The 18508-nt window shown below is 41.5% G+C and overlaps 1 protein-coding gene and 1 long non-coding RNA gene across 3 annotated transcripts; one reads left to right on the top strand and one right to left on the bottom strand.

Moving 5' to 3' along the window:
* Positions 1-364: 364 nt before the first annotated feature.
* On the bottom strand, positions 365-18223 carry fbxo15 (F-box protein 15). Of its 2 annotated transcripts, XM_063206699.1 has the most exons (11): positions 17904-18223; positions 17639-17728; positions 17192-17296; positions 16572-16808; positions 13616-13831; positions 11808-11937; positions 5216-5233; positions 4547-4629; positions 3436-3581; positions 1857-1981; positions 365-889 (listed from the first exon to the last, which is right to left on the bottom strand). In XM_063206699.1, exons 1-11 carry the CDS (start codon positions 17963-17965, stop codon positions 623-625), a joined length of 1479 nt encoding a protein of 492 aa, XP_063062769.1. In that variant the 5' UTR covers positions 17966-18223; the 3' UTR covers positions 365-622. The 2 variants fall into 2 exon arrangements, with proteins under 2 accessions (XP_063062769.1, XP_063062770.1); XM_063206700.1 differs by lacking the exon at positions 5216-5233 and having other exon boundaries at positions 17904-18220.
* Positions 17319-18338, top strand: LOC134455560 (uncharacterized). Its single transcript, XR_010036124.1, has 3 exons — positions 17319-17466; positions 17633-17754; positions 18218-18338. It is a non-coding gene; the product is annotated as an uncharacterized LOC134455560 (long non-coding RNA).
* Positions 18339-18508: the final 170 nt, after the last annotated feature.

Here is an 18508-nt window from a genome sequence, read left to right as displayed (position 1 = left end):
CGGCCACCGCCATCCTCCATCTTGTATCAACTGGCTCATCAGCAGCTTTGACACACGCAGTTTGATCCAACCAATGATCTGAGCCAAATACACTTTTAACTAGAAATGAGTGTCACGGTGTCACCGTTAAAGCCAATTTTCATCTGGAGGGAGTTGCGCAACTGCCTCGCCAGCACGCCACTTTTTCTCCCATTAGTCTCATGTCAAAGACTTTAATTATGATCCTGGGTGAGTCAATACACATTAGTCTAAAAATAAAAAATGCTTTAATAGCAGTTAGTTAAACACAACGAGGAAACCGCATTAGTTGTTAATTTCTGCTTTAAACATTCTGACTTAATGGAAGTCAACACATCCTCAGAAGTAACAGAAATTCGCCATTGTTTTAATTCAAAACAGAAGGAAATGCCATGGTTTTGTCAACAAAAGTCTATTTACAAAATTTGTTCATCATCAACTGAACAAAAACTGTGAACAATCATATCATTACGCAGCACATGGGGCATGAAACCCTAAATGTGTTTTTGTCAATAACGCCACTCGTGAACAATCGACGCTTACATCGAACTCAACATCGTCCCAAGTGCAAACACGCCAACACAAAACCTGCTCCCCGTACTTCTTAGTAATTGCGCCTATATAGCCTGTTGATCTTTGCCACCGGCAGCTGTACCCAGAACTTCACCAGGAAGTACTGCCTCATCTCCTCCATCCAGACAAGGTCCATGAAGACGCGGCCGCCAGCGTCCACATAGTTCATGGAGTAGGTCTCCCCTCCGTAGTCGTACGAGGTACTGTCGGTCATCTGTATGGCAGGCACGGCAGTGGAGATGCACCAAACGGGGGTGTCGGTCTCGTCTACCACGGTCACGTTCACCACACAGCATTTCTTTGTGCATCAAGCAGACACACACATAAGTAGGCAGACAGACAGACAGACAGACAGACAGACAGACAGACAGACAGACAGACACACACACATACAGCCTTGTTTTAAATGGTTTCCCTGGACAAGACAATACATGCGTGCTGGTTAACAAATAATTAATGTGGTTAAAATGTGCAATGTGATCTAATGGCCCCTTGTTTCAATATGTACAAAAATTTGATCCTGGCATCGTATCATTTTAGTAGCAAACACCAAAGAGGAGTTAAAGTGTGACAATAAGGATTACTAATAGTTTCGTTTTGGCAACTGGTAAATGCACCACTTTTCACATATGTAAGTCAGGGTCCATATACAGTATATTAGAAATACTTCAAAACAGCTTTATATTCCTCTGCCTTTGGTGATAGTTAGATATATACTGTCCATTATACTTTAATACTACAATACTTTTCTCTTTAGCACATTGAATGACAGTTATGCATGATAATGTACTATGTAAATACTGTTGCTATTACTATTAGAGGGTTACTGTACCACCTAATCTGAAGTAGCTAATGATTCTTTATAAAATACCCCTGGGACTGAACATGAAATTAGGATTGAAGAGCTACGTGTACAAAAGTCTGAACAGTGTCATTCAATGCCCAGTGCTTTTTGGAAAAAGCCGACAGTAATGTTAGAATTTTGTTAACATTAAGCCTTTGTTTCCAAGCCGTGCCTTCCTTAATTTTACAAGCTTGGTAATCTTTTTTTAAATTGTGCTTCTTTTGGTACAGCTGTAATGAAACTGAAACTGTAAAAAATGCAATACAATGTTCTCAAAATATGACATGGCTGAAGATTACCATACAGTAATAAACCTGTCGTCATTTCCCGTAGCTTTTCTACAATGGTCTACCCAGCCTATAAACAATCAGCATTTAGGTGAAAATTGCTGTGCAGATTGACAAATGAACACTCATCTCACCTCCAAACTCCCGTCCAGTCCCTCGCTCCGCCACTTCAGACAAAGCTTGTCGCAGAAGGCTGTGTGCTCTGCCTTCTTGCCTCTGGAGATGGCTCTCAAGTTTATGTGGTTACCCGCAAAGTTTTCTAAGAGGAAACAAATACTAGTCAGAAGGGCGTCAAAACAGATAGTTGAAATAGATTGCTTGCACTGTGAAATATTACAGACCGGTTTATTATGCTGTTAAAATTCCAGTAGCATAAAGTAAGCATACAGCACCCTCTATTGACAAAATAATGTATTGCATGTCTGGTTTCTGGATTGTTACTTACATCATTTGAAACATTTCTAATCATGACATCTTAAATAGACAATAACACAGACACAAAAGTATATCATGTAGACTTAAGTCAAAACACCAGGGGCCTCATTTATCAAGCGTTCTTAGGCACAGATCTGTGCGTAAAGCGTGCGTGCGATCATTCCTGAGCAAAGAGTGGGATTCATGACCATGTACTTGAACGTAGAAATGTGCCTAAATCTACGCACACCTCAGACCATGCGTGCGAGTGGAAGAAACATGAAATTGCAAATAATATTGACCGTGCAAGGTGCAGTTTGCTTTGAATGACGATGGAGTATGGCAGTGTGCTAGTTTACAGTGTTTTCGTCCAGGTGTGTCTCCTTCTTTTACTTATTTTGAAACACTGTCCTCCTCCTGTCGAAAGCACCTCCACTTCTGCCGCGGAAATGTTTCTATCTCCGCACTTCGCGCCAGTGCTTCGACTGGCGCGTGTGTCCGCGTGTGTTCATGTGTGTCCAAACAGGGTGGCGCCTTCGAATTAACATGGCATTTGAATATATTTTAATGCCATATATGGCTACTTGGAGGCGTTTCGGGATGCATATTACCCAGAATGCGCGCGTGCACAGTGATTTGGAAGGTGTGGGATTTATCATGCAGAGGTGTGCGTAGGAGCAGCCAACGCACGTTTGATAAATCCCGATTTTTCTATACGTGCGACCATTCTACATTTCACTCGTAGGACACAATTTAGAAGGCATTCTACGAACAAATGATAAATGAGGCCCCAGGTCTCTGCATTTAATCTTGAAGCTGAACCAGTGAGCCCCTACCCTCCTATTCTTCATCAGCCCATCACCTTCATGTACTAGCGTACATCATTGGATTTGGGCAACCTGCTTTAACCTTCCAAACACACCCAATCCCCACATTACTTCTGCCTCTGGCTACTTGACTGGCCAGATAAGGCACATGCCTAGAACCCTACCAAAATATGCTCTGTTTAGGGACCATCCAGTAGTCAAAACCATCATGGTAATACTTATCAAAGTATTTAGAAGGGCCCAATGTCCATCTTTCGCCTAGAGCGCCCAAATGAGTTGAACCCATGGTCGAATTATCATAAGGGTCAGCAGCACAGTTCCAAGGGGCATCAGCCATTTTCGACTAGTGAGGGGGCACCACAAGACACAAACTTTACAAATATTGTTTGTAAGGGGGACATCAGTGAGGTATAGTTCGCAGGGGTACCGCAGTGGCTTAATATGGTCCTGGTTGAACCGCTGCTGGGCTCACCTCTGCGGCAGAAGAGGCCGGTGAAGTGGCCCGACATGATGGGCTTGGCCATGTCGTGGAGCTCCAGGTGCACCTTGTAGCCGTGGAGACCGTATTCGGGGTCGATGTCGTCAAACATGGGCTGGGGCTCTTGCACCATGTAGGGGCTGGAGGAAGAGTCGCAAAAATCAACAGCCACCCAAACAACACTTGAGTTGGCAACACTGACCTTTACAGATCAGTAATAAGGTGGTAATTATTTGGTAATTTCTCTGTTATTTCATGGTGATAATTACCAGCCATTAGCACAAGTAGGCCTAAGGTCACTGTTACAAATAATTAGGTACAGTAAAAAATATATATATAAAGTTTAAGGCATGTATTTGCACTGTGCAATAGATTCAGGATTAATATAGTCCAAGTAAAAAATGTAAATAGTAAATACACTAAAAATAAATGTGTTAGACAACAAATAAGTCCCTACAAATAACCCCTCTAAAGTTAACTTTGTAGAAGGAATAATGGCCAGACAGAAAGTGAACTTATTAAAAGCTCATGTCTGATGTCTCACTGGTCTCTGTGGATTGTGGTTCTCACATTCACCAGCCATTCAGCCTTACTACTAGCCACAATTTTGTTGCGGGTTAGAATAACCGAATATAGGCCACTCTGATATGGCATATCCTAGAATAAACTACCAGAACAAAGTGACAGAAACTATGAAAAGCCCCATCAAAGCAAAGTTGTATCAACAAGCATTTATCTGGTTGACAGGTGCCAGTGTCAAGCCCTGTTCTACATGTGTGTACTATTGTATATGTGTGAGTGCATGCAGCTCACTGCAGGGAGACAGTGAGTGTCTATGTTTCCTCTTGAGTAGTGTGGAATGGGGAGGAGGAGGTTGAGAGGACACAGAAGGAACCCAAAGCAGTGAAGACATTATCTGCTGGAGTCCACAAATAATTTCACTGCACTTAAAACTACTGTGAACTTCAGTCCCTGCCCATCACAACACCCATATCAAGTCAAGTGTGTGTGTGTGTGTGTGTGTGTGTGTGTGTGTGTCTGTGTGTGTGTGTGTGTGTGTGTGTGTGTGTGTGTGTGTGCGTTTTCTGGGATAAAACATTCATACCATGTAACTGATCCCAAAAGGCTTCTCTCCACAAGTTTGTGAAAATGCAGCGTCATCTTCACAAACACAATGTCACCCTGATCCTGAAAGAAAAAGGCCAAATTACATCCTTCCGAAAAATGTCAACATATACATAATCATCGCCAACAATCAGGTGCTAAGTACTTCATGAACAGCATTCAGTCAAGCATTGCCGATACTTTACTCAACAGCATTTTGAAAAAGTGAATTGAAATGCAGCTAATGAAAGGCAAAGTGAAGTCAAAACGCAGCTCATCTACAGTAGTTGTAATGACTGAATAGCAATAGGTCTGTGTCTAAGCCTGCTTAATGACCTATGAAACAGTAATACAATGGCACCAAACTACAGCAAGAACACAGAGGAATAGAGGGGGTATCAAATGGATAAAACACAATTGTTTGAAGGCACCTCTTTTGATAAAGAATACAAATATCTACATGTGAATGGACAGTGAGGTCAGCCCAGTGAAAAACAGTGTGACAACAACAAAAAACAGCATTTGGAAAGAAGAGTTGGCAAAACATGGACTGATATTCAGTAAGTATCCACAATTTTTAGACACTAGTACTACTACTACTACTACTACTACTACTACTGTACTACTTTTAGGCATGCTTCCCTTAACTGGGAGCATCCATTTCAAGTACCTCTTCCGGTGAGGAGTCCTGGACAAGATGAATGCCAATTGATAAGAAAGAAAGGGCAAGTAAATAAAGAACATTAACAAGGACAGCAGAATGTACTGTGGCACCACAATGTACTGTTGAAAACATTACAAGGACATTACAAGGAAAACATAGACATTCATAGAGTGCAGAACTCTGTCGAACCAGATTAAACATTTTTTTTTTTTTAAACCAGGAAATCAGTTTGATCAATTGCGTTAACACAATTTCAGTTCACGTGATGGCAATTTAATTTACACTCCAACCAACCAAAGTGTAGTCATACAGTCAGTCACAAGTAAAGTCTCAAGTCCTTCCAATCAAGTCCAAGTCAGGTCACAAGTTAAGACAGGTGGACCAAGTCAAGTCCAAGTCTCATTTTTTCCCAAGTCCTTAACAAGTCGGCATGTATTCTATGCGTAATCCTGCCAACTGCTTTCAATCGTTAATGTATTACCTCTCTACTCTGCATGTTCCTCTTTGCCAGTTGCAGAGTTGTAATAAGTAGAAGTTAAAGTAGTAATTACAACACTAGTAGTATGATATTACGCAGTTTCAACGGCATATGTAACATCATACAACTAGTAGTGATGCAATTACATTTGTAACAATAATTCTACTTCTACTTTATACATCTCTGGCCAGTAGCTTTGGATAAAAACCGTCTGCTAAATGTAATGTAATGTAATATTAATGATTCATTGTGTTAGCACAAGTAACTACAGTTATTATTCTTTTCCATTTTTAAAATGTTTTACAATATGTGCCCAAGATAAACGATAAAAGAATCCCAGAGAAGAGAGAAGTTTGTAAAGCATCCTGAGTGAATTTACAGTGAGGTTAATTTAAGTGAGTCAATATACAACTAAAGCTAAACATGTGAGAATGAGTGAACAGTAGACAGTTTCCTTTCATCTTAAATAGTGAGAGTATGACAATTGCCTTTCACCTTTGGAAAATTAGTGATTGCCTGCGGTCTAACCAACAAGTCTGACAGGCGGACAAAGATGCATCCGTCTATGCACTGCCGCCTTGTGGACACAGGAGGGAATCACATTGAAGAATGCGTCTCATACAGATAGACAGACAGACAGACAGACAGACAGACAGACAGACACAGAAAGACAGACCGACGGATGGATGGACGGACATACCCTCTTATAGAAATACTAGGACGCGTCTAAAAATAGTACTAGTACTGCATTAGGACAAATCGGTTCATTTTAATTGACATGGAATTTTTATACCTGACACTCCAAGTCATTGTGAGATAAAATTGTCAAGTTCAAGTCTAGAGGCAATAGTGTACAAGTCTGAGTTAAGTCGCAAGTAATTCCTAATATTGCCAAGTGAAGTCTCAAGTCATCACTGGTGCTTGGTGTGTGCATGTGCACCCCGACATGTTTTTGACAGTTGAGGAAAAATGCACAAACTAATAACAAAAAAACTATACAGCAAAGGACAACATCACATCCATCTCAAGAGACATACAGCCACAGACACATACATACTTCTGATTGACAAGTAGGCCTAATGTTTGTTCGGCTGAGACAAAAAGCCCAGGTGTGTCTGTCTGTGAGTAATTGAAATGAAGATGTCAAAGGTACACTGGTCAAAAAAAAATGGTCAAAAAAAGTACTGCAACTATGCTGCTCATTGAAACTGGGTTGCCCATTGCCAAATTTGATCTTTTCATGAAAGTTTACTAAGTAATAAACTAATATTTTCTGGTATGGCCCAAGCACAGTCTTTTTTGCAGCTGAAAATGGCTATTTCTGGAAGGACCATGGAGAAGATCCCCCTTTTCATGTATGAAAAATGTCGTTTTTCCAGTCATAATGAATACTTAGAATTTGATGGTGGTGGTAAGTATTCACGACAAAGGTAACATTAGTGAATGAACAGCATGAATTCTGGAAATAAACGACTAAAAATCTTGCAGAGTGTATCTTTAAGGAATACATTTTGTTTCCGCTGTTACTAGTTGGTAAGTAACTAGGAAGGGTGTCTATTTGGTACCACCAGTTCCACTGAATGGTGATTACTTATCATTTGTGTGTTTCCATGGCACGCATGCATGCACACAAAGACACACAAAGACACACAAAGACACACACACACACGCACACACACGCACACTTTGAAATATTCATGGAATGAGACAACCTCTGATTGGTCAACTAATTGCACAGCAATTAGTGCAGGTTCAATTGTCCCAAAAATAAGGTTTAGGAACATTTCATATAGATTTTTCCAAATTGTGTTTTTTATCAACTACAGACCCCATAGTCATCGGATCCACCTGTTTCCATTTTTTTTCTGAAGTGGAAACGCCCAAAATCCAAGATGGCGGATATATGGTCATATTCTAACACAATTGAATGTAATTGAAAGAAACATGTTATATACATTTTTGGAATTGGTGTTTTTTATATTTCTTAAACCCCCTGTACAAAAAACAACCTGTTTCCACCCCCGCCCCTTAAGTTTTAGTACCAAAATCCAAGATGGCTGACATTATAGCAAAATGAGGACATTTTGATGTTTTAAGGTCTATAAATCCATTCTGCACTATTGTACACCTATTGGTAATATTTTGATAGGCACATAACTGTCATTACATGAAATGTTATCAACATTTATCTCATATTTTGCCAAATTTCAATATGGTTTCCAAAAACCCTTGAACTAGCAAATAACCTAGATCTCATCTATATCTGAACTGACCCCTGACCTCAATAGCATAGCAGCAAGTGGAGCCGTTGTGATTTATGACAGGAGTGGAACCCTCTGTCCATCCTCATGATGCCTCAGTCTCAGAGGTAGAGCATCTGAAATTTGGGGTGACACACCTTAAATGTTGTGCGCAAATGTTGGCTTGCAATTTAGCCTGAGTATCATCCTCCGTAGTGACCGCGCTAGCTCAATACTTTCGCTTGCTGACCACGGAGTCTGACCCTGCAGCCACCCCTGGCAGTTGGAATTCAGATATTCGTTCAGTATTTGAACAGCCAATAGGCTCGCTGATAGTCTAAGCCCCTCCCCAAGCCCTCTTAAATATTCAACTGAAATACAACAACTTGATGATGGCGATGTGATGGCTGTAACCAGGACATTTGATAGTGCTTGGTGTAAACTGGGACATTGTCGGCACTGACACTGCGCAGCTCTTGGGCAGTCACACTGGGCGTTTCTCTTCGGTTCACTTTAATGGTTTTAGTTGACAGTTAATATCTTCATAACAAGGTTGGAACAAGCGCAGCCCCATTTCAGTGTTACTTTTTTTGCTGTCACACTCGACGCATATACACAGACACAAACTGGGAAGGAGAGAGGGTGGGGGCTGCTCCGTGGGCTGTGCATTTGGCGCATATTAAACAACGCAACTAGTAGTTTCCCAATAAAATTTGAATCATAATGCCGTGGATCCAATACTATAATATCATATAATATTGTCCTTAAGTCTGAGCGATGCATTGATTATTTGTTTAGGGTACGTTTTCTGCCAGCTAAATGCAAGGGGGAAGGGGGCTATATTAGCAAACAAGACGATTGCACAGTTAGCCTGCTAATTTTAAATATGATCACCTGGAGCTAATAGCCTTCACATGGCTTAATCCATCCCTGTTATCAGTCCGCTTGAGGTTTTTGCTTCGGGAAAGTGAAAAAATGAGGTCCTAATTAATCATCAGATGGTGTCGGACCCTGACGGTGCCATAGGCACACGTTGTATGTCTCCCTGAAATCGTAGGTTTTTGACGGACCTCGACAAGTTCTACACTCCTTAGTTACCGTTGCTGAGCTCGGATTGGTTGGCGGCCGTTTGTGGGAGGGGTTTTGCGAAAGTATTAAGTGATCTCATTAAGTGAGATAATTTCCAACTGCCGGAGGTGGCTGCAGGGTCAGACTCCGTGGTCAGCAAGCGAAAGTATTGAGCTAGCGCGGTCACTACGGAGGATGATACTCAGGCTACTTGCAATTGGCCAGTTGCAAAAAAAGGCCAGTTGCCTCCAACTAAACTCCATAGACTGATCAGGAAGTACAAAAACATCCTATTAATTCATTTCATAGAACAACTATCCAGAAGAATGGGCAATAGGACTAACTCATTCCACACATTAATATAGAGAGAATACTCTGTAGCATCATTGACACAGACATCGGCGCAGCTAGGAGAGGAAAGATGTTACAGATTCTAAGGGCCCAAACACTGACAGTACTAACAGGAGCCCTTATGGGGGCCCAAAATTCGAATCTTTCATGGGGCCCAAAATTTCTGGCGGCGCCCCTGGAGGCAGACACAATTTACATTCACACTTGTGCCACCAATACTTCATGATGCCAAAGGTATGATAGTGTGGCTATTACTAGGGTCATGGGTGTGCACTGACTGTCATGCCAAAGAGTTCTGTGAGCAGAGAGCATGGCAAGATTGTTGGAATTGGAGGAATGTGGCATCCTAGGCAGAACATTTGATTTCATAGCCTTCAGGTAAGCTGAAGCCGACCCTGAGGGAACTTTGTAGGCCTTGGCCTTGACATAGGCAGCCAAACCAGTGCATATGCAATACTACTGTACAGGTAACACTGCATAACAGGTACTGTACATGAATGGATTCATAGTAATTTTTGTTTGAGCAATAATTTGGACCTGCATAAAATCTTCTGTGCTTAAATTCACAAATGAATGGTTTTATAGACCTGAAAGCGCTATGTTAATGTTGATTTTGCTATGTGAAATGTCGGCCATCTTGGATTTTGTAATGGATATAGGCTCAATTCGAAACAGGGAAGGCAGCTGTCCTTCCAGTGAGCTAACTGGACATCGAGTCATGAAGTGTGGATCGAAACGAAAAATTGCTTTATTTCCTCCCTCGGCAGTTGACTGCATTTGTGGGCGTAACGGGGATATTTGAGGTCAGCATCAGATGCTGACTTCGCTGCCTTGGTACCCAACATGATGTTCGCCACCTCCGTCTCAACTGGAAACCTGAAAAACAAACATGGCTACTACCCAAGCTACTACCTTATCATACTCTTTATTCTGACACTTATGTATGTAGATATTGAAAATCGAATGGATAAATCAACATTGTAGTATCTAAATATGCTGTCGCTAGATCTATTTATAGCCTATTTTACGATTCTGCCGTCTGACGATCATTCACCGTTCAAATAGCATGCGTAAGCTAAGCGCTAACGTGATGAACGTAACTCCCGCCATAGAATCGCCTTAACATCAAATGCGCAAGGCAGCGCACTCGTTAGTGCCGTTCGTAACAGCTGCCTCCTCAGCTAACTTCACCTTTCTGATCAGTGACCTGTTTATGTAGAGGAGAGTCATCGAGTCACTGCCTTCCGTTTCGAATTGAGCCATAGTTCATGTGATGGCTGACTTCAGTCATGTAACAAATATTACCAATAAAAGTCAATAATGGCTGTATAGACTTAAAAAATACTAAATATGCCAATGTTGCCAAATATAATGTCAGCCATCTTGATTTTCCCACTAAAAAGGAAGCGAAACATTGGAAACAAGTTGTTTTCTATTAAATGATGCCCTGGAAATAAAAAAAGGTTAACTGAAGAAATTCAATCCTTAAAACAACATTAATGAATGGCGAATGTTCTGTACACTATGACAGCCATCTTGGATTTGCCACTAAATATTAAGGAAAAAATTGGAAACAGGTGGATTTGTATTCGGGGGGGTCCTAGAAGTAAAAAAAAATGCTGAATGGAAAAATCTATATGAAATGTTCCTAAACTTACAACTGAACCTGCACAATATGGAGGTAACCAGAGCCATGGAATTCAGAGTTGTGACCACTGGGGTACAGGAAGTCGGTTGGTGACATTATTCATGTAGATTCAAATCTTTCTAAGCAGCGGCTTTCTTTTCGAGACTAACACAGAACCCCTACATAATAAGCAAAGATGACTTTAAAGGGACACTGTGCAGGAAATGGTCAAAAAAGGTACTGCAACTATGCTGCTCATTGAAACTGGGTTGGCTATCGCCAAATTTGATAGTTACATTTAAGTTTACTGAGCAATAAACAAATGTTTTCTAGTATGGTCCAAGTAGAGTCATTTTTGCAGCTAAAAATGGCCATTTTTTGAAATTCAAAATGGCGGACCATGGAGAAGATCCCCCTTTTCATGTATGAAAAGTGCAGTTTTTCTGGTCATAATGAATACTTAGAATTTGATGGTGGTGGTAAATATTCATGAAAAAGGTAACATTAGTGAATGGGCAGCATGAATTCTGGAAATAAACAACTAAAAATCTCACACAGTGTCCCTTTAAAAGGAATTCAAATGAATTACATTTACCTTTACTGCACTTTCTGTGTTCGACACTCACTTTCCTTGAACTATTTTGGAGGTCAATGGGTTTAGCCCAACTCTTACTTCCATGCCTCTGGAGGTAACCAAGATGTACTGTAACACGTAACCTGTTTATAGCGCGCGACATGACTCCACTTTACTCCGTGTTGTCTGTGTGTGTGTGTGTGTGTGTGTGTGTGTGTGTGTGTGTGTGTGTGTGTGTGTGTGTGTGTGTGTGTATCTACCCTCCATTGTCCCAAGCTGAATCCTGGGATTTGTCTGCTGCACTTCATCCTCACGAGCTGGCAAGCTCCAAGGAATCGCCAGTTGGGCGACTTCATGTCCACCTCAGCCATTAGGGAACGCCACACAGGGCTGCCAACACACGCCCACACGCACGCCCACACACAAACACACACACACGACTTTACAAATCAAAATAGAGCAGAGAGGAGAGGAAATGGTTTGACAGACCTGGGCAATTCGCCCATGTGCCACTGTGCCTCATCAAACATGCTTCAAGCATGATTCAAACATGAAGTCAGAGGCCATTGTTTTAAGGTGCCTAACAACAAGCAAATCATTTTTACCCAAAACATTATGCCTCCATCTTCAAAAATATTTTAGTGTGCCTCTCAGTAAAATCCCTGCTTAATTTCAGATAACATTAACCCCATTCCAAATGACCAGTAGCATTGCCATGTCAGTCAATGCAATGGTTCTCCCCACTCAAATGAATGCAAAACCGAGGTGTTTAGTAGTCTTTTATAGGTATTTAACTGTTCTTTACAGACAGAAATGATAGATCTTTGAATAGAGGTCCCATGGTAGAGGGTAGAAATGGTAATTTGCCTTTTATGACACGCTTCATAATAACTGATAGATAGATAGCCTTTGTTGTCCCCAAGGGCAAATTCATTTTCGTCTGCATCACAACTTGTGCATAATAGCAGACTATGTGTAGGATATTGCATAGTTAGCATTTCGTTGATCGGTTAGTTGTTGGTTTTAAGGTGTGGCTGCCGAACAGTAAATTATCCCGATAGTCTTAAAATCAAACAAAAACGGGAATCTAAAATTGCATTCAAATGGTTTTTGTAGCACTTCGGAAAAGAGTTCTACATGTTAACATTGGCAGTTGTTTGAGATGCCTAACACAAATACAAAGCCACCAACTAATAAATTGTAAATCGACAACAAACAACAACAACAACAATATCATCATCATCATCATCATCATCATTACCTCCGCCAAGGAGATTATGTTTTCTGTCGCGTTGGTCTGTCTGCCTGTCAGCAGGATAACTCAAAAAGTTCTGAACATATTTGAATGAAATTTTGGGGAGTTGTTGCAAATGACAAAAGGAACACGTGATTACATTTTGGTGGTGATCCGGATCACGATCCAGAACCAGGATTGTTTTTTTTTTTCTTTTAAAGATTCTTCACCATTGCAGTTTAGGGCAGATTTTGACATGCCAGTTTCTAACTCCACAAAAAGAGCCAAGAAAGACTTGGCACTCCCCCCCTCCTGATAAATACATTGCAAATTATGATGATGATCATTATTGATATTGAGATTACCAATAATATTAACATCATCATCATCATCATCATCATCATCTAGGGATGCAAAATATCGATTAATGAATTAATCGTTAGTTGATTGCCTTATCGAACAACTTACGATTATCTGATAAGCAGCGTTTTCCCCTGAAATCTCAATGTTTCTCGAAAAAAAACCCCACTGAATCTAAAAATTAAAATTCAAAATTTAGATTAAATGCTACATTTAAATTAGTTCTATTTAAATTATTTAATCCAAAGGTGATTTAAATATTCCCACTATTCAAACCCCTCTTCACACACACTCTTCACATGCCCATGTCACCTGGGTCTCTGTCAGTTGAATTGGCGATTAATCACGATTTTTTTTTTTTTTAATCGATTAACGCCTTAATCGATTAATCAATTAATCATTTGCATCCATACATCATCATTGATTAAATATTATATGTTATTATTATTATTATTGTTATTAATGCAAAACCACCTCCTGGATTGCCTGCCAGAAGCGGTGTGCCGGTCGAAGAGCATGGGCACCACCCCGTGGAGCTGCATGGAGTGGATGTGAATGCTGGCCAGGTCGGCCAGGTTGTACCAGGTCAGGCTGAGGGACGACTCCGAGAAGAAGACGCGCGAGGGCTTAAAGGTGCACTGCCGTCGCCTCATATCAATCACAGTCAGCTCCCAGGTCACGCCGACGCTCCTGGCAGCCAAAAGAGAGACGTTAGTGAGACACAAACCCCTTCTGACATTTTACGGCTTTTGGAGGAGGATCTAGTTCAAGGGTTTTTTTTGCTAGCATCAACCAGAAACAGAAAAGAGAAAGATGTTTTAAGATCAGGTTTTGACATGAAATACTCAACGGGTGGCCAAAGTCATGTTTTTCCCCCTTTTTTAAGCAAAATGGCAAAATGTCAACTTTCTGGAAAGAATCATCTCAGGAATGTTGCAGAAGAACCTCGTTAAGGTCCTATGGATTGCAAAAACATTTTGATTGGGAGAACTAGGGTGCTGTTTAAACTTATTATGCAGATTGCAGATATTTTAAAATATGAACACTTTTTATCTGCTTACCTGTATTCATTCATTCAATCATTTTCCTAGTGCCAGAGGCAATACACGTTTTGGGACACTGAGCATATTTATGTTTATAAACCAACTGTTGCTCTCTGTTCCAATTCATGTTCTTATTTACATTCGGCACTAGCAAAAACTAAAATTAACTCATAGCATCAGTCTTTATAAGCAACAATATTGCACTACCCTGCCTGTGTCAAGAGAGTGGGGTTAAAAGTGTGGCCCTGATACACAAAGGAGGGGACTTACGGTTAGATGTCCAATATGGCTCATAAACAGCGGTCTACACCCAGATGCCCTGCGGTATAGCACAGCCTGCTGAATTTGCCTCAAACATGCTCCCGTTTTTTAATTAGCGGCACAGGCCTGATTTTTATCATCATCAGAGGACTTCTGCCAGGTGTGCAGGTGGCCAGTGCTCACCCACACAGACTGGGAGAGAGAGACAGACAGACAGACAGACAGACAGACAGACAGACAGAGAGACAGAAGGAGAGCATGATAGAGCTGGGGGGAGCGCAAAATCCATTCAGACTGGGAGAGAGGCAGAGTGAAAGAGAGGCAAGGAGATGAAGAGAGAGTCACATGGAAGAGATGGAATTAGAAGGAGAGGGTGATAGCTGAGGAGAGAAGGTGTGGGTAGTGAACACTAGAGATGCTCCGAGTCCAAGGTTGGGTTTCGAATTTGGCCTTTTTGACAGGGTTCAGTGTCTGCCAAACCCAGATCGTCAACCGAACCGAATGTTACAGCATGTGCAAGTTTTGTAAAGCATACTTAACTAGCTATTTACAGGAAAATGTTTATGATCATCCTCAGTCCATCCAGTTCTGTACAGGCATGAAAACGGGTCAGGGGTGAAAAAGGTGAGAAAGGTGCGGCGTGGCGCGGTGGCACAGAGCGGCGCGTGTGCTGGAACGGTGCGCACACAGGTGTAGTGTGCAGTGGCGTTTTTGGGGGACAGTGTTGTATAAGAGTCATACTAGTGGGGTCTGTGGGCATGGTCTCCCATGGGAGAAAATGTAGCTAAAACCGTCTTTAAATTATGAATTTTGAGCATACTGTAGCGACCCAGGGACAGTGAACATAAGAAGAACTGCCAACCATCTTCGTTACTTCATGATTGTCATGCTGTCATGTCTGATGAGGCAGGCAGGCAGGCAGGCAGGCAGGCAGGCAGGCAGGCAGGCAGGCAGGCAGGCAGGCAGGCAGGCAGATAGATAGATAGATAGATAGATAGATAGATAGATAGATAGATAGATAGATAGATAGATAGATAGATAGATAGATAGATAGATAGATAGATAGATAGATAGATAGATAGATAGATAGATAGATAGGGTTTGGTTCTCAGCCTTTAAAAAAAAAAAAATTCCCCCTTGACCTCATCATATGCTTTCTAACACCCCATTGACCTCATCAAAACCCTGCCAATGCCCCCCTTAAAAATAAATAAAATAGACTAATGCCCCCCAATGGCATAAGCACCCCTCCTCACTATCTAATGTCCCCTCAACGCTTGCCTGGTTGTGATCTCGTTTGAACAGTTAATCATCATATTTCAGACAACTTGTAATACAAAAAATCTTTGTCACAGGATGAAATTGTATCCAAACTACTCACATTTTAGTCCATTCATCTGTTTCCCTATGAAAAAAATAATAGGAAAGCTCCAACTACAGTAAGTTGGCGCTACACTTTTCTCCTCGCTGGACCCTCGCTGGAATAAATTCATAAAATATGCCTAAGAAAAGTACCCTAGGCCTATCTCTATCTTACTGTTAAAGAAAATAAATGCACTGTGCAATGGTTCTCAATGCATTATAATGTACCAGATGATTAGAGTAGGATTCGGTATTTGGTAGTACCTGAAAAATCAGGATTCGGTGCATCTCTAGTGAACAGCCACACAGACAGAGAGAGGAACAGACAACACAAGAGGTTATGATAGTATGTTGGGGTGATGGGGAGTGATGATGATTATGAGAGAGAGAGATAGAGAGAGAGAGAGAGAGAGAGAGAGAGAGAGAGAGAGAGAGAGAGAGAGAGAGAGAGAAAGAAAGAAAGAAAGAAAGAAAGAAAGAAAGAAAGAAAGAAAGAAAGAAAGAAAGAAAGAAAGAAAGAAAGAAAGAAAGAAAGAAAGAAAGAAAGAAAGAAAGAAAGATCCAAGACAGCGCATGCAAGTGTGTATTAGGTGCACCATAAGAGCAAGAGTCCATAATGGAGATGAATATGCCTACATACACCACACTTCTATGCAACATCACCCAAGCAACATTCGTAGGACTAATTACCCATGGGGAAGAGAAGATATTAGTCTTAACGAGAAAGGGGAAAGGAAGGAGAGGGGGGAGAGGGGGTCTCGAACCTGAGGACATGCTCCGTTTGCCTTGGAAGGCCCGTGTAAGGGTTGGTGACTTTGAGTTGCTTCAGCCACTTGTCCGTGTTGAAGCCAGCCATCTTCCTGAAGAGCAGTCTCTTCCAGTATCCCATAGGCTTCTCCTGTATGGCCACGCTGGTCAGTCCGTCTGCCACCTCGTCCACCATCAGTGGCTTCCGCTTGCTCTCCGCACAGTCTCTCGTGTACAGCCTGTACCACAGGGAACTGGAGAGTATTTTCGGAGTGTGTCAAAATTTGAGTTTTATCACAAGGGGATTATCAGGTTTCTATGCTTTCAGACAACACCCAAAAAAAAAAAAAAAAAAAACAGGCATCCCTTCTCCACATATTGTGCTAAATTTGCACTTTTAACAACTATATTTTCAGTGTTTTCTCATGGGAGAAACCCCCCTAACCCCCAATAATCAGAATCCATCTCTGACTCTCCCCCTGCTTTGATTTTGCAACTCGACCACTACTTATTATAAACCAATTGACTTTTCAAGAACCACCAGATGTCTTAGTATCGACATATGGTTTGCCATGTCACGTGCACATGTAAGCTTAGTAGTAGGCTAGATAGAGTAGAGATTCTGCTGAATACTCACTTGCTGTTTGAGACGGCGTGAAGCTGTTTGTTAACATAACCAACAGAATACAGAGAGGATGCGTCCAAGAAGGATAGGATCTTCATCAGAACCTCTGGTGGCAGGCTGGGCAGACAAGAAACGTGTTGTCAAAACAAACCGACTGTAGCGGACAGGCGGCGTTTACTGATGCCTCCTACTCGCGTGCAAGTCCACGAGAGTGTCATACAGCTAGTCTTGTTACCAAATAATACTCGTAGTTGTAGTGAATTCACAGGTTTTGTACACGGTTAACGGTATGCATGCAGTAACAGTGCTACTGTCTAGTGTTCTATTTTGTCGAACAAGCCAAGACAACAACCAGCACTCCGACACGAAACTTTGCAAAAATACATTACATATTATTAAAATAGTGCGTGCACTTTATAGACTTGACCCCGTTGTTTGCTAAATGTACTGTAGGCCTACCTTCCGATATTGGCTCTGCTAGGAGATGAGGTCCACGGAGTTGCTCTAGGCCGACCGTATCCACCCCTGTTCTTCGACGCTAATTTCTTCCTGCCATTCAAGGACATGTTTGAGAGGTATGGAACAAAGAGCAAACACTTTTCACTTAGTGTCAACAACTACTTTTCAACTAATTGTAACGTTACCACTTCCATTTCGCATGGTCGTTTGGGTAGACTGGCTTCTTTGCCATATCAAATCTCAGATACGTTTTCACAAAAATTACCTTTGTCTATTTGACATGGTACACCCGACTGGCGGTGGCATGCCGCGAGGAAACTGCTGCATTTCGGTCGACTGAAATTCGAATTGTTAGCCCAGAACTGCAACACCGCTGCTGTTAGTGCACGTGCTGGCATTGCGTCCTGTAGTTATGGTAACACAAGCTTCAGCTGAGTGCCCTCTGAGTTTGTTGCAGGATGTTTTTGTAGGGCAATATTAGGCTACTAATCGGTGGACTTACGCCTGCAATACAGTTCATGCCGAAGCGCACATTCATATCCAATATTCATCACCAGAACTCCTTCAAATTATCAACAGGTGCAGCCGCGCGCCCAGTTTACTACTTGGAAAGTCAGCTGTCATTTTGGACCCTTTCAAGTGAAACACAGTGACACCTTCTGGTTTGGCGTGATAGGCCTACACTCAGACGGCATGAGTAGAATTGAGCCTGTAATGCAAAATAATAAAGGACACATTTTAAAGGTGTGTTTTTTTTTCTGTTAACTTATCTCTCCAGTGTGGCTTATTGGGCTGCATAGTTTATCATGATGAAACATAATTTGTGGGCCATATGATATGTCCTCTGTCACACTATTCCCTTAATGGCAC

This window comes from Engraulis encrasicolus, chromosome 9, assembly GCF_034702125.1.
Source record: "Engraulis encrasicolus isolate BLACKSEA-1 chromosome 9, IST_EnEncr_1.0, whole genome shotgun sequence".
In the NCBI taxonomy this organism is placed as follows: Eukaryota; Metazoa; Chordata; class Actinopteri; order Clupeiformes; family Engraulidae; genus Engraulis; species Engraulis encrasicolus.
The sequence above is the reverse complement of the archived record's forward strand: the minus strand, read 5'-3'. Positions and strand labels throughout refer to the sequence as shown.